This window comes from Aegilops tauschii, chromosome 3, assembly GCF_002575655.3.
Source record: "Aegilops tauschii subsp. strangulata cultivar AL8/78 chromosome 3, Aet v6.0, whole genome shotgun sequence".
In the NCBI taxonomy this organism is placed as follows: domain Eukaryota; kingdom Viridiplantae; phylum Streptophyta; class Magnoliopsida; order Poales; family Poaceae; genus Aegilops; species Aegilops tauschii.
Window position 1 is genome coordinate 42,108,295 of NC_053037.3, and position 15,491 is coordinate 42,123,785.

At 43.1% G+C, this 15,491-nt stretch overlaps 1 protein-coding gene across 1 annotated transcript; it reads left to right on the forward strand.

The window, feature by feature from the left end:
- Positions 1 to 214: 214 nt before the first annotated feature.
- On the forward strand, positions 215 to 14,084 carry LOC109769992 (uncharacterized). The gene is made up of 15 exons (XM_045234617.2): positions 215 to 544; positions 1,849 to 2,110; positions 2,222 to 2,450; positions 2,960 to 3,110; positions 3,212 to 3,388; positions 3,961 to 4,039; positions 4,235 to 4,821; positions 10,993 to 11,054; positions 11,166 to 11,220; positions 11,336 to 11,375; positions 11,504 to 11,838; positions 11,959 to 12,087; positions 12,244 to 12,392; positions 12,526 to 12,591; positions 13,766 to 14,084. Exons 1-15 carry the CDS (start codon positions 311 to 313, stop codon positions 13,818 to 13,820), a joined length of 2,610 nt encoding a protein of 869 aa, XP_045090552.1. The 5' UTR covers positions 215 to 310; the 3' UTR covers positions 13,821 to 14,084.
- Positions 14,085 to 15,491: the final 1,407 nt, after the last annotated feature.

The window sequence follows — 15,491 nt, forward strand, 5'->3', positions numbered from 1 at the left end:
ATATATATATATATATATATATATATATATATATATATATCTTTTTATTATGTTGGTAACTGTTTTTATACGCCAAAATATTGTTGCAAAATTGAGTGATTGAGAAAAAAAATGATACAAGTTGCTCGATTTTAACTTAGTTTTCAAGGCTTATTAACTGTATGTAAGAGAATCATATACATATTCGTTCTTACGCAAGAGGATTTTATTTTACCAGAAGGAGCAGCAGGGGTGAATCCAGAAATCACTTACGCCCAGGGCTGGATCTTCTCATCCTGCCTTAATTACTCCACTCTACATTTATTTCTTTATGAATCATCTTTTTTCTTATTTTCCAAGGATTAAAAACTGGGCTCTTGGGCATAGGCCCCCGGCTGCAGCCCGAGTTGCCCGAGGTGTAAATCGGGCTGTGAGCAGTAGCATGGAGAACACGGCACAACGCTCAGGCAACGAGCCAAGTAAGCTACCGTACGAGTTCATAAAACTGATTACAAAGGATTTCAGCGAGGAGCTTGGGCATGGTACATTCGGAATAGTTTATAAGGTATGAATAAAATCTTGCTTTCTTCTCTGGATTGGCTTTTCATGGCCAAGCTAGCAGTCTTATGTATAGCACTAATAAGGTTGTTCTTAAAGCTCCATGTTAACCCCTACAAAAAACATCTAATCTAACAACAACAGAAAAGCGACATCTAACATACACCGTGAGATTAATCTCATGGCCAGCTCATACATGCATGCCTACCGTACTCCGTGTCCACTGTTCAGGATTTTTTTTCCTTGCGACATTAGATCAATTATATCAACTGTAGAAGTGTCATGACGCTTATAAATTATTCATCTTTAAAATAAAAAGGTGGCTCACGTGCATGTAGACAATTACGCAAGCTCTTATGTGATGCGCAGAACACATATGCGGTATGCATATGAGATGGATCGGCTTAAAGCCAGAGTAAAGTATTGGTTGACTTATCCCAAATGGTAAGTGCCACATGTATGGCACGAAGCAATTCGGTCCTGACATTTTTTTACAACTAAAGTTGCTATCCCAAAAAAATCCATAAAAAAAACTGAAACTTGCCATCCGAAAAGGAAGTTGCCATGCTTAACAACTAAAGTTGCCATTCTCGCGTCACTAAACTTACAATCAAAAACGTTGGGAGTTGCCATATTTTCGTGCCACGTGTGGCACTTATTAAGGTCCATTGCAGTTGTGATGTTTAAATATCCTGATTTAAATTAATATGTTGAGGCAAACTCTCTAGAAACTACATACACATGCTTTAGAAATTATTAATAAAATATAATGTACGTGACAGTTGACAAGTGATATTCATTGTAGTTGGAAGACTTAAACAATGAAGTTTGTAGTGATGAAAAATTAAGAACTTTTCACCATTTTGTCTTTTTATATCTTTCAAATAGAATTTTGTTAGTACTTACGGTATTAGTGAAACTGGAGACCCCCATACGTCAGATCTAAGTAGATAGTGTCATCACAAATTTGGTGCATCATGTACTAATCATATTTTTCACAAAAAAGGTATTAATCATATGAATAGCTATCAGTCCAGAATGCACGTTGTTAACTCATTCAAACTCTTCCCGGCGAACAAAAATAACTTAGAACTATTAATTTTCACTCCTGGAATTGATATCAACAGATACATCACAAAGAAACATATTATTGGGTTTATACTAGTATTTCTTACCATATTATTAGGCAACATATAATTAAATAGCAGCTAAGCCATAGTGTACGTTCAAATTTCAAGTTTCTTCAATTCCGAATTTCCGACATTACTAGAACAAGAAGAGTGTTGAGTGTTAACAAGAGATACCGGACAGGGCGTGTATGAAGATGGTGGAGAGATTGCCGTGAAGGTATTACGCAACATTTCTGGAGGACTGGATGATGTGGAATTTCAGAAAGAATTTGACAATCTTAGGGGGCTCAAGCATCCAAATATTGTAGAGTTAGTGGCCTTCTGCAATGAAATAGTGGAAGAACCTGCAGAGTTTCAAGGACAACAAATTACTGCCGGACGTGTGCGTACCGCACTCTGCTTCGAGTATGTACACAATGGTGGCCTAAACAAGTTTATTAGTGGTAATTAATTTTGTGCTCACTTCTGTACATGTACTTTACTTAGCAAGTGAAAAAAAATGTTCTTGAGATTATATTTTTATTATCATACTCCTTTTCTTTTCTGTATTGCAGACCAATACACAGGACTTGGCTGGTCTGAGCGCTACAAAATAATCAGAGGTGTTTGTGAGGGTCTAGCATATCTTCGCTTGGAAATAGAGAATCCAATAATGCATCTGGACTTGAAACCTGAGAATATATTGCTAAATAAGAATATGGTAGCGAAAATCGCAGATTTTGGAATATCAAAGCTCTTCGGTGAAGAGAACACAAAAAAGACAATGAGTGTCATAGGTACAATGTAAGTATAGCTGACATGTATTTTTCCTCATTGTATACATTTGACATGAGTGTTAATGTGTTTTGATCCTTTTTATTCTGAAAAAAAAAGTTACAAATATTAAGATAAAAGATGGATCTTTCACAATATATATGATTAGGGTTTTGAACATGACTCTGCCATCTTTCCATATTCATCCACTTTCACACCTTGGGTTTCTGCATCATTTGACCCATCCATCAGCCTTTTAAGTTGCAATGGACGCAGATTTCCAGATCAAATATTAAAATTTAGAAAATGTAAGGCCATCGATCAGCCCAATCTCCCTCTAAAGTTCGGTAGCACATACTGTCTACTGGTGTCAGTTATGCATTGTGTTGTAGGATTTTAGTCAAGTAATCAATAATTTGTAATAAGCACTAATATATTTCTGTTACCTAAATTATAATGTTCTGCCATATATACTATTGTATTTCATGTATCACTACTTTGTCTGCTAAGTACCAATTCCTACCATTCATGGCACGCAGGGGATATTGGCCACCAGAATACATAAAGCATCAAATAATATCAAAAGAGTTTGACATATTTAGTTTGGGTGTAATCATTGTAAAAATAATGGTCGGACAGGAGAACTACAATTATATTGTCGAGACTCCAGCCCGGAAATCTATCAAGTTTGTAAGAATAATTTCTTTCTATGTGTCAATTCCAGCATCGATATTATTTGTGTTATGTTTGACCTTTGTGTAATCATTCTAACATTAATTCCAATGTTGGAGGTACATGAAAGTTGGAAAAATAGGCTAAGTAAAACGATATCGGGTCACAAACTTGAAGCATATTGCAATCAGGTGAAAAGATGCATTAAGATAGCACTAGATTGCTTGAAGTCAAACCGACAAGAAAGGCCTACTATAAAACATATTGTTGCCTGTTTGAAAGAGAAGGACACAATGGTAGGTTACCGATGGATGCAAACTAATAAGAAATTTCATAATACATTTTATTAGAAAATTATAATAAGTATTAGAATTCATTTTTCTAATAAATGTTGTATTTTATCGTTATGTATATTTATTATAATTTTCTAATAAATGGCATAAAAAATGATTCTTCTTCACATTATAATGAATCTTCTGTATATTATACTTTGTGAATTCATCGGTAACCATCGGTAACCTTTATGAATTCTTCTGTAAATTATACTTTGCATCCACCGGGTGAAGAAAATTTTCTAGTAAATGGAATCAAATACCATTTCATTGCACAATTGTTGTATAGTTTCATTTCGAACCCTACTAATTGATTCTTCTTCATTGCTAGATTATACTTTATGATTTACTATGTTTGATTCCATGCATTTTATCTTGATACTGTGGTAAATTAAGATTCCGTGATGGGTACATTTAAATTTTAGATATGGCTTTTTAGCAAAGGTTATAGCTACATTCCACTTCTAATATACATAATGAGAGACATGAAATCACATACACACTCACTAATTATTATCCTTTTCATCGATTTATAGTTCTATGAAGATGATGGAGATTCGTCCACTCTTCCTTCAGATATCAACGATATCACCATTAACTCTACACCTTGTTCAGGTTAGTGCATGCTTTAGCTAGCAGCTAATTCATCTGTTTCAAAAATATAACGTAGCGTATTTTTATTGCTTAAGATAATACTATCAACCAAGAACTACTTCACTAATATGCGAATTATGTGACATAATATCATGTTATTGGATGCTTATTAAAACTACTTATTGTATTGTGTTATGTATCACATGCATAAACTAGCTTTGGAGTTGGTGGAGCACAACACTCTCGCCATCATGGATACCGTGCATACTCTGAACGAAACAGAAACCAGTTTCTTCCCGCAATCAGAAAATGGGTCAGACTTGAAGCTCCTTGATTCAGAAGATACGGAGCTGCTTCACGTCCAACCCCGGGAGCTCTGCTTCCCATTCATGTCATCGTTGGAAGTACTACCAAGAAAGAAGGCCATGATCTCCTGCTCGCTGCAACTAAACAACAAGGAAAACGACCGTGTCGCGTTCATGCTTGTGGCTAAGACTCCCAAGAGATACTTGACAAGGAAACCGCTCTGCGGCATTGTGCCTCCAAGGTGCGTCTACACTCTCAGTCTCACAATGCCCAAGCAGCCACCGGTGACATCATCATCAGACAGCGGCGGTGACTACTTTACACTGTACACCACCTTAATGAGCCAATACGACCTCCGTGATCACGACAAAGATTCCATCTCCGTCAAGTACCACAAGCTCTTTGAGAAGGCCAAGCTGGCCGGCGAAGAGGTGCACGAGCTGAAGTTGAGGGCTATTTGTGATCAACCAGCTCAAGGGGCGTCGTCGTCTGATCAGGTAACTAATTAAGCTAATCGGTCATGTCTCTTGACTCTGGTTGATGAAACAAAACTCTACTTACTGCCTGGTATTCTTGTTGGAGTATATGACATCTTACAATGTTTTCTTAATGGACGGGATGATTTGGCACTGGAATCGACTGACGGTTGGGGTGGGTTTTTTCTCATTATTAATTTATAGGTTTCGCAAAGTAAGTCAATGCTAAATTATCAAAAAAGGCTTTCGCCCCGCTTTATATATAACGCAAAAATCAACAACATCCGAAACAAACGTACACCAACACCACACACACCCAAGGCATGATACAAAAGCGCTGAGCGCAGCAACACCACCCCTAGCACACTACCACGAAGAGATGAAGCTGCATACAACGAACCGTTGACGCCAAGGCGGCGCCTTCAGGAAGGATACGACACCGGAGCGCCACCACCGCCCGATCCGAGGATCAGAGTTTCCCCCGGAGCTGCACGACGGGCGGTGAGAGCCGCGACGACACCTTCAAGAAGGGAACGAGCTTCGCCGTCGCCGGTCTGTCCGAAGATAGAGCAGGTTTTCACCTCGGCCAACACTCATCGCCACCGAACGCTACACCCCGGCTACCACGCCGCCCACATGGCCATGGTCACCGTGCAGCGCCAAGACATGGGCTCTGCCCAAGAGCACCGTGCACCGCCACCAGGGCCGCCGCCCTGGCATCCAAGACCTTGACACCACCGCACCCGAGACCCGTCGCTACCCCAACCAAAGAGACGAGCAGAGAAGGACCCGCCTTTGCACCCCTGGCTCACCCCCAGCGTCGAGACCCAATAGGTCGGCCAACACTGGCATCCATCGACCCAGCCCGGAGCGCGAGACGAGATCGGTCCTGCATCACCTTGGGGCGGGGATGAGGTCAGTCCTGCTGAACCTTGCGCGAGACGAGCTCGGTCCTGCGACACTGTGCGCGAGACAAGCTCGGTCCTGCTGCACCGGGCACGAGATGAGCGATGGACCGCAGCTGGAAAGGGTCAGCCCTTGGAAGGGAGTAGCGACCGAGCGCCGACGAGATGGGGTGAAGGCCGAAACGGTCCGATCGCAGACAAGCCGACGCCGGAGAAGCCGGCCGCCGCAGGCAGATCCGCAAGCCACCATGAAGCCGCCACGACACCGGGAGTCCACCGCCGCCGGACCTCCACACGTCGCGCCGACGGCTGGATCAACGGACACACCCGGCCGCTGCCCTACCCGCGTCACCGCCGCCACGCGCCGCCAGCCGACCCCCACCACCAGATCCGGTCGGATCCAGCAGGGGGCCGACCGCGCGCCACCTCCCGAGATGGGAGCGCCGCAGCCGCCCCGCCGTGCGCGATACCCAGGGCGCCGGCCGCCCCGCGAGCCCGCCGCCGAGGTGCTGAACCCCGCGAAGTCCAGCGCCACAGCTCGAGGAGGCCGCCCCGCGCTGGCGTCCCACGAGAAGGGGGAGAAGGGCACCGCCGCCGTCGCGCCCATCGGGCTTTGCCCGACGGAGCTCGCCGGCGGCGATGGGGGGGGGGGAGGGGAGGTAGGTGGGGCCGAGGCTGCATCAGCTAAGGTTCCCCCCTCCCCCCCTCCCCCCGGCGCGCGCGGGCGCGCCACGGGGGGCGGGGGGAGGAGAGGGGGGGAGCGGGGCGGGCCTGGAGGCGCTCGCCCGGCAGCTGGCGGCAGCTGGAGCAGGCGAGGAGGAGGGCGGCGGCAGGGGTGGGAACCCTACCAGGGGAGCCTCAATGCTAAATTAACCAAGAGTCATACTATCATTTGTTACAAAATACGTCATGCGGAACAGAACATCACCAAATACTAAACCGTTCGACTTGGATGTCATTCAAAATTTAGCGATTTCATGCGCTACCTCATTGGCATCTCTATTGATCTTCCTGGAGAAAATTGCTACAGAAGGTGAACTATTCCTAACGCCTCTTTCTTCAAGTCCACAAAGGCTGATCAAATGTCCAGGACATGATTAGATAAGTAGTTCTTCATGGATAGACAGTCCATTTCCATAACGATAGGATTTTGTAGAACCAAAGCAATATGAAGAACCGTGAGGCAAGATTGAAGCTCTCCTTCCTCCACACTTGAACAGAAACGGTGGAAGTCCCAGGAAGAAAGAATGACCACACCTCTATGATCTCTCGCCACAACACCATTGCTTGCACAATGATCATCAGCCAGGTAGCTTGCTTCAACATTTAGCTTAACAATTCTTACCGGACACACCTCCCACACACACCGAGGACGAGAAGGGCAAAAAATGGAGTCTGGCTAACAATAGACCTACATTTATCCGTACACGATAGATATGAGTCCCTTCTCATGCCACTAAAGCCCATTCACATATTATCCCGCAAGATGACCGAAGCCGTGACAGAGGCCTTTCCATCACCAAAAATTGCATTTTCCCTCAAATACCAGGCCCTACATAGGAGAATCAACAATTTGGATTGATGGCTCTCGTTGATCTTTTTTAATAAAAGGACGAACCACCCATGACCACCCTGAATTAGTAACTCCTCCTCGGGCTCGGGGAGGTCTCAAGGGACCTCCTATATGATGCATTTTGTGTCATACAGGAGCTCGACGGACGACTGAGCCGGACCACCAACCCGCTCGTTGTTTCGTTTCCTATCGCGCGACACAGAAAAAACGTGAAAAACAGCAGCGCGTCCCAGGAATCGATCTCCCGACCTCACACATTGGCCACTACACCACACACCACCAAGTGATCATCCAAGTGCAAAAATACTATAAGAACACAGAGCAGAGTTCAGATTTGGGAAACATTTCTGGAAAATTGCGAGCAGTTTTGAAATGCCACATTTTTTTGAAAAACTGAAGATGTTTTGTCAATTTAAAAATGAAGCATGAACAAAATTTGCAAATCCCAAACAGTATTCAAAAATCCAAACAATTTTTCAAAAATTAACATTTTCTGAAAAACGAACAAATTACGAAAAACACGAACATTATTTGAAATTTTCGAATATTTTCTGAGATCACAAACACTTTAATTTTTTTAACAAAAATGAAAAACAGGAACATTTTTTAAATTCAGCACCAATAAAGTTAAAACATGAAAAAAAATTAAAGTGCGAACAAAATTTGTATTGTACGCCTTTTTGGAAATGTGAACAAAATTTGAAACATGGGAATACTTGTTGAAATCACGAACAAAAGTGTTGAAACCGCAAACATTTTTAAAAGACAAACATTTTTCCCGAAATGGTGAACAAATTTTGTAAACGAGATTTTTTTTGAAATTCCTGAACATGTTTTGAAACATGAACGATTTTCTGAAACTTTGAACAAATTTGAAAATGATAACATTTTTTTGAAAATGGACATTTTTTGTACTTCTGAACAAATTTATAAATGAGATTTTTCTGGAGAGTCCCTCATATTTTTTTAAACACGAACATTTTTTAAAAATGTGTTTTTTTAAGAAGAACATTTTTTAAGTTTCAAATCGTATTTGAAATTTCTGAACAAAAGAAACAGGGAAAAGAAAAAAGACAAAAGAAAAAAACAGAAAAAAGTGAAACAAATAAATGCATGAACAGAAAAAGAAAAAGAAAAATGTAGAAAACCAGGTTCAGGAACCTTCTAGAATGTTCCCAAAACCGATAAAAAACTGGCTGGAATCTCTGGAAGGTTCCTAAAACCGGAATCGCCGCAACAAGTTAACGGGCCGGCCCAGCTTAGCGCTTCGGTCGCCAGCCTGTGCGAAAGGTCGACAATTTGACGTAATATGGGTCAAATAGGATATTCCAGTTCTCAAATCTCTCTAAGAGCATCTACTGTTGGGCGCCTCTAACCGGTCTCAAACGCCCGGGCGAAAGGACCGGTCACTGGGTGGTAAAAAAGTTGAGCCCGCCGGGCACCTAAAACCGGCCCTAAACACCCAGGCTGTCCGATATCCCTTATATTCAGCCCAAATCTGGGGCAGATATGAGAAGGCCCGGGCGCATCCGCCACGTCATCCCGGCCCACTATGGCCCACCCCGACCCCACTAAATTCAACATCCGGAGCAAACCCTAGCTCACTACACTTTCTCGTGGTGCTCTCTGTTTCTTCTCCTTCTAGTCCCATCCAATTCCCTCATCCTCTTCGACAACCATGTCCAACTCCGACAGCGGTGGAGGTGACGGATCCGACGATGATTGGGATGCATTCCTCCGTGATTCGGCTGGCGACTAGGAGCTGGCACTCCGCATCACGTTGTAGCGCTCGAGGGTGAACACATGAAACATCTAAGGCCCTGCTCTGTCCTGTTCCATCCGCCGCCGCAACGCTGAGTTGTAGTGGGCCCATCCCGCACCGTGCAGAGCTCCGCAAGGTGCACCCACTCCACGCCGTTTGTCCGTCGCCGCCGTCCTAACCCTCTGGCCGCTGCTCCTCAAGGGACAACGATTGATGTTAATGCCTGCTCCGTCGGCACCATGGATGCGCATGCCCGAATCTGAGGTGCACGTCACGTGCCGCGAGAGGCAGTGGGCAAAGGAGAGAGCGGCGGCGTTGGAAGCGGTCACACAGTCCTTCTGTGGCCACCGTAGGTTGTCGGTGATGCCCGATGACGAGGAGCCGGTCCTCGTGTGGGTCTATCGCCGCTCACTTACGACGCCGGAGACGGTCTCCCACTGGATCCATCGGAGAACGCAAAAAGGCGCTCCGGCTTGGGCTAGAGCAGTCCGCACGTGAGGCAACCGATGCATCGGGGGAGGCGGTGAGGATGGTGAAGCTCAAGAGGTAGCAGGACCGCGCCGTCCGGAGGATGGCGGGCTACACCTCCTGCCGCCGATGCCTACCCAGAAGCCTAAAGCACTGCCGAAGATCATAAGGGCAAAGGGCCAGAGAGGAAGCGGTGAAGCAAGGCCCTCTCTCCGTGTTTATTTCCGTTATTAGTAATCTTAGTTTAGAACTTGTCTGTCGGCTGAATTGTGGTGGTCTTTTTGGTGATTGATCAGTTGGATTATGTCCCTTTGTTGTCGATCTCTATGTCTGTTTCCTGTCACGTTTCTATGCCCATTTAATGATTTATGAAGTTCAGTTTCACGTTACATGCTTTAGTATGAATACAAGGCACCTGATATGAGATACATGGTTGTGAATGCGAGGATTTAAAGATTGCCGGTCAGTTTACACGGACGCGGCTGCGGACGGTGCTGGATTTGACACATCTGGCTGTAAATGCCCTCACAAGCCTGCGAAGTGTAGAGCGTGAAACACATCCTTTCTTATAACTCCACAAATCATACACGTACTGCCAGCGACCTGCCTACCGCCATCTGATGCTCCATTATGTTGAACCGTATCCATAGATGTATAGCACTTCTTACCGAAGAAACACGATTATCATTTCTTGACGCCGCGTGTAACTACAGTTGGACGTCCGCCGGCTCCGCGCTACTGAAGTTGCACGCCCGCCTGCTGTGCACGGCTACATATCCACCGGCCATGCACAGCTGCAGTTACACGCGGCATGTCCAACGCTGGACTCTTAAGGAGACGCTAATGAAGGAAATTTAATAAATACCATAAAATAGAAAATGTCTAAGCGCCCTAGCTCCCAATGCATGGCGCTAACTCCATAGCCTAATTACGCTATCAGGGGCGCTTGGTGTAGCCGAGAAAAGGGCCAAGCATCGGATGCCAGCTTTTGCGTCGATGCCGCACTTGACACTGGGATTTGACGGCCCAACCGCTAATCAGCCGGGAACTCGATGGAATAATGATCCTGGCGCCTGTATAAGCGTCCGGCGTTGGACATGCCCTAATAACCATGCGCAACTGCATGTGCACTGGTTAGGTGCACCTACAGTTGCATGTCCGCTGCCCCGTGCAATTATATTTACGTATTTTATTTGATTTATTTAGTTTCAACTGGAAAAAACAACAAAAATTATATTCAGGTATTTTGAAAATAAAGTGAACATGAAAATTATATGCTGACGTCACTAACTTATTGAGATCTAATCACACCGTTAATATATTCCATTTGGGTGTTGCTGTTGAGAAATGCATATCATCTTAAAAAGTGAAGCGCGTGCCTTTGTTAAATTTAAAAATGGCTACAATTGAAAACCATGCGTGCATGTATTATGTATATATAGGTTTCACTGACGAGAGGGTCTTTGGTTGGCCTTATCTTGCAGATCATAATCGTGCCTGATGCTCAGCAAGTTTCGTCCATAGATGTGCATCCGACGGAGCCATGGTGAGAGCGTCAGTTTGTTCTATAATGTGTGGTATATTGTGCCAGCTACGTACGTACAACTATAGACTGTATGTTCAGTTCATCGATCCTTTGCACACAATTTATATGCAGGATTTTGACGACAAATCACGTAGGGATCATTCGTGTTTGGAACTACCACACAATGGTAGGTACTTAATTTGGCGTCAGCCAGTACTATTAATTTATCATGCATGCGTACATTCAAAACTGACTCAAGTTAATTGCTAATATATATGCATATGTTCTCTTGCCGGCCACAGGAAACGCTGGACTCCTTTAAATTAGTGATATATGAACCAGGCAAGCATATGCTTACTTTCTAGCAGACTTGATTAATCTTTCACGTTGTAATTTGTTGATCACACACCACAAAGCTAAATCGTACTCCTTCGAACATATACTAATTCTGCTCAGTTGCATGCATCCAGTTTGTGCGGCAAAATTTATAGCAAGGGAGAAATGGATCATCACGGGTGATGGCAATGGGGTGATCCATGTGTACAGTTACGACCAAAACCAACATGACAAGACCTTGGATGCTCAAGATAGTTGCATCACAACTTTGGTTGTGCATCCAACGCAACCTTTTGTGCTGTCATTATCTGATGATGAAGATGACCCATTGATCAAGCTTTGGGACTGGGACAGGGGCTGGGCATGTACTCGAGAATTTCGGGGACACACTAACAAAGTGATGCAAGTAACGTTTAACCCAGAGAACAAGGACTGTTTTGCTAGTGCTTCCTGTGATGGCACGGTCAAGGTTAATTAATCTGCTTACCTTAATTCTTCTTATGTTTTCGAAAAAAAACTTTAATTCTCCTTATAAAATCTGTAATGATTTTTTATGCACTTAAAATAACTGGCGTTAAATGACTCATAGATCTGGAGCATCTGTTCCGATAACATCACCACACTGAAATTGGGTGGTCAAAGCCTGCTCTGTGTTGATTACTTTACACGCCGTAATCAACAATATCTGATCGTGGGCTGTCAAGACAAGACTGCACAGGTGGATGTGGCCTCTTCCCTGCATACATCATATACTCTTAAGTCTTAACTCAATCATAATATATATTATTCAATTAATCGTATAGTTAGCTAGCAAGTTGCCATATAGTACGATTCTTTAAAAAAATGTTCCTTATTTGTTTGTTGCTGAATCAAGATCTGGAAATTGGAGATGAATGGATGTTTTGAAAAGCTAGAAGGGCATGCAGGCCATATCAGTGCCGTCAGTTTGCACCCGGAGCATCGGTTGTTACTTACAGGTTCACTTGACGGTACCGTACGCGTATGGAACTCCATTACCTACAAGTACGTATGGCTTCAACTTTACTACAGGCACCACATATATAGCTCAACTTCCATGTGTAGGATTGTACAGTGATTGTAGACACTACATTTTCAGTTGCATAATTAACAGTGCGTTCCCCTCCTAACATGACAGGCTTGAGAACATAATTGGTTTCAACCTCGGTGCAGTTTATGCTTTTGGATGCATAAAGGGCTCAAGGTAATTGGCAATGAATTTCATGTGTGTCCTTTCTCTAGTATACTACTCCCTCCGTTGCAAAATTATGGTCGTGGTAGTTCAGTTTGAACTAAAACCACGGCAATAATTTTAGAATGGAGGGAGTAGTTAATTGGAAAATTCCAAATCTGGTATATATCATTTTGCTAAACATTGTAACTAAAAAAAGGAACCGAACCGCGTGCATTTTTTAAGTTCAATCTACAAAACTTAACAAGTAGGTATGCAGTACTTTTTTTGAGAGCTTAGGTATAAATGATTATCACGGGGCTGAATACATTTATTTCTTTTTTTGCGCCGGGGGGGGGGGGGGGGGGGGGATACATTCACTTTGTCGGTCTGAAACAGTCTCTCTCTCTGTGTGTGTGTGTGTGTGTGTGTGTTGGACGTGGTTATTTGCTCCTTGGAAAAGGTTTTCCCCTGCCTCTACATCAAACAGTGGACACATCCATATTTGTTAAGTTCAGAGTGTCAAACGTTCACAATGTCGTATAAAATTAGCAGTAGAAATGGCACACCGTTTGAAATGCAACCAGGCACTAAATAACTCAATTATATATGCCGTCATCCAACTCGGATGAAGAAAAAATTACATATGCTATCATTGGATCGTCATCCAGCCTGGTTGAAGAAACCCCGTGCAGCCATCTCCCGTTGGTTACACCCCAAAGTTCATAGATCCTTTGTTCTCCGCGGTTAGTACGGTAGCCCAGGCACGGATAAAACTGGATGGCTCGTAGATGATGTGCAAAAGTTTGGAAATTTGGATTTATTAAAAGCAAGCTCATTACAGCAATATTGTAATGCCCACACTAAAGCACAAACATCAACATGTATTTGTGCCTTAAACTTAGTGGGAACTCCTCTCAATCAGTTACCACTTGCCAAATATATTTTCCATTCTAGTTGGAGACGGTAGATTAAGCGCAACATGTAGCAAATATATTTGTCGGTGGTGGTAGTAGTTGTTTATAGATGTGAGTCTAAGTTTGTACTTGATAAACACAATCATATTTTGTGTGATGAAGTATTTCATAACTTTGCCCATCTTGTATTTGATAATTACATATTTGTGACATTGTCTATTAATCTTGTCAATTCTTATGCAACATGAAATTAATGATTAACACAGGCACATTCTGATTGATTTGTTCAGGATGGTGGTTGGGTGTCATGAAGGAATAGCAATGGTGAAAATTTCTTTGCCTTGAACATCAAGGTGTTAGAAGAGAGCACTAGTACAACGAAGAAATATTATGAACATAATAAATGCATTTGTTGGTTCAATAGATAGACAACTGAACTTCATAAATTTCATTTGGCACCAGCTACCAAGAACTTTCCAAAAGATACATGTATTATTTTCTTCCACAAGATTGATGTATTTAATTATGCCAAACTACCCTAGCAACTTGTATGGATTGTTTGGGAATCATTGTTGCTCAAAATAGTTCTGTCGGGTACCTCTCGATGGTACGGCAATCGCACGTGATTTATTTGGTATTGGGACATCATGTTAGGCCAACAGATGGACACGAGACATAGATTTTGCCCAGATTCCGCTCCTAGTCGTGTTTAATCATCTTTTTAAATAGCAGGTCATGACAAATAGCGGCGGTCCTACAAATAAGCTATACAGGGCTATTTCAGATTTTTTTAGACAATTATACATAAACCCTATAGCCAATTATTTAGCGGCACCCTGCTCAAACCGCTATAGCGGGGCTATAGCCGGCTATTTAAAACACGTTAAGCTGTAATTAAGGGGTAGATCTAGGTAGAGAGTCATAGATCAGTCTGGATTTCTTCATCAGATGCCAATGTGTGTTAATCTTGGTCCTCCTCCATGGTGCAGCATGCCCTTATCTCTAGTATATTAATGGGAGCCCGTTGTCGTTTCCTTACATTAGGGCAACTCCGTCCCAAACAGACACACAGTTTGTCCATTTTTTGTATGTTTGGGTAAACAAGGTAGACACCGAAAATCCGGGCATATCTGCCGGCCCATAGATGCACCCAACGTCTGGTGGAAATCGTTGCATGGAAAACAATTTTCTTTCCTACGAGAGAACGAATTCACCCAAGATCTAGGAACAAGTGGGAGTAAGTCTACATACCCTTGTTGACCGAGAGCAGAAACATTCTAATGAATGTGGTTGATGTAGTCGTACTTTCTTCGCAATCCATCTGATCGAACACCGCATGAACGACACCTCCGAGATATGCACATGTATGGCTCGGTGATGTCTCCTCCTTAATCCAGCAAGCAAGAGGGAGAGGTAGATGGGATCTAGGCCAGTAGCACGATGGCGTGGTGGTGGACGTGGTGGAAATCCGGCAGAGCTTCGCTAGGAACTGTACCGATGAGGGGAGAATGGAACGAGAGGGAGACGCTTAGGTCTTCCTTCAATATTACCTTTGGGTGCCTTGAGCATCCCCAAGCTTAGGGTCTTGCGGCTCCTTATTCCTTCATCCATCGTGATCTCATCCAAAACTTGAAAATTCAGCACACAAAACTCAACAGAAACTTTGTGAGATCCGTTAGTATAATAGACAAATCATAAACTTGAGGTACCGTTGCAAATTCATTAATTATTCTTGCATCATCACTACTGTATCTAACTTCTCCATGACTTATATCCCCCAATATAATCCATAGCATCATTAAAATAAGCACACTACGCAATAAAAAATAGAATTTGTCTAAAACATAATAGCCTGTAATGATCTGAACAAAAAATATACTTCTGTAACTCCAAAAATTCTAAGAAATTAGGAAAATGTAGGAAATTTGTATATCAATCATGTGTAAAGATTCCAGACCAAGATCATGTTCCAGTAAAAAAATTGTAAATTCCAACACTGGATGCAAAAGTTTCTGT

Bases quoted from the DNA above. Each gene is read 5' to 3' on its own strand.
- LOC109769992 (XM_045234617.2), top strand. From the start codon at position 311: ATGAATCATCTTTTTTCTTATTTTCCAAGGATTAAAAACTGGGCTCTT. The intron at 545-1,848 runs GTATGAATAAAA...GATACCGGACAG, and splicing joins CATTCGGAATAGTTTATAAG to GGCGTGTATGAAGATGGTGG. The intron at 12,393-12,525 runs GTACGTATGGCT...CTAACATGACAG, and splicing joins TGGAACTCCATTACCTACAA to GCTTGAGAACATAATTGGTT.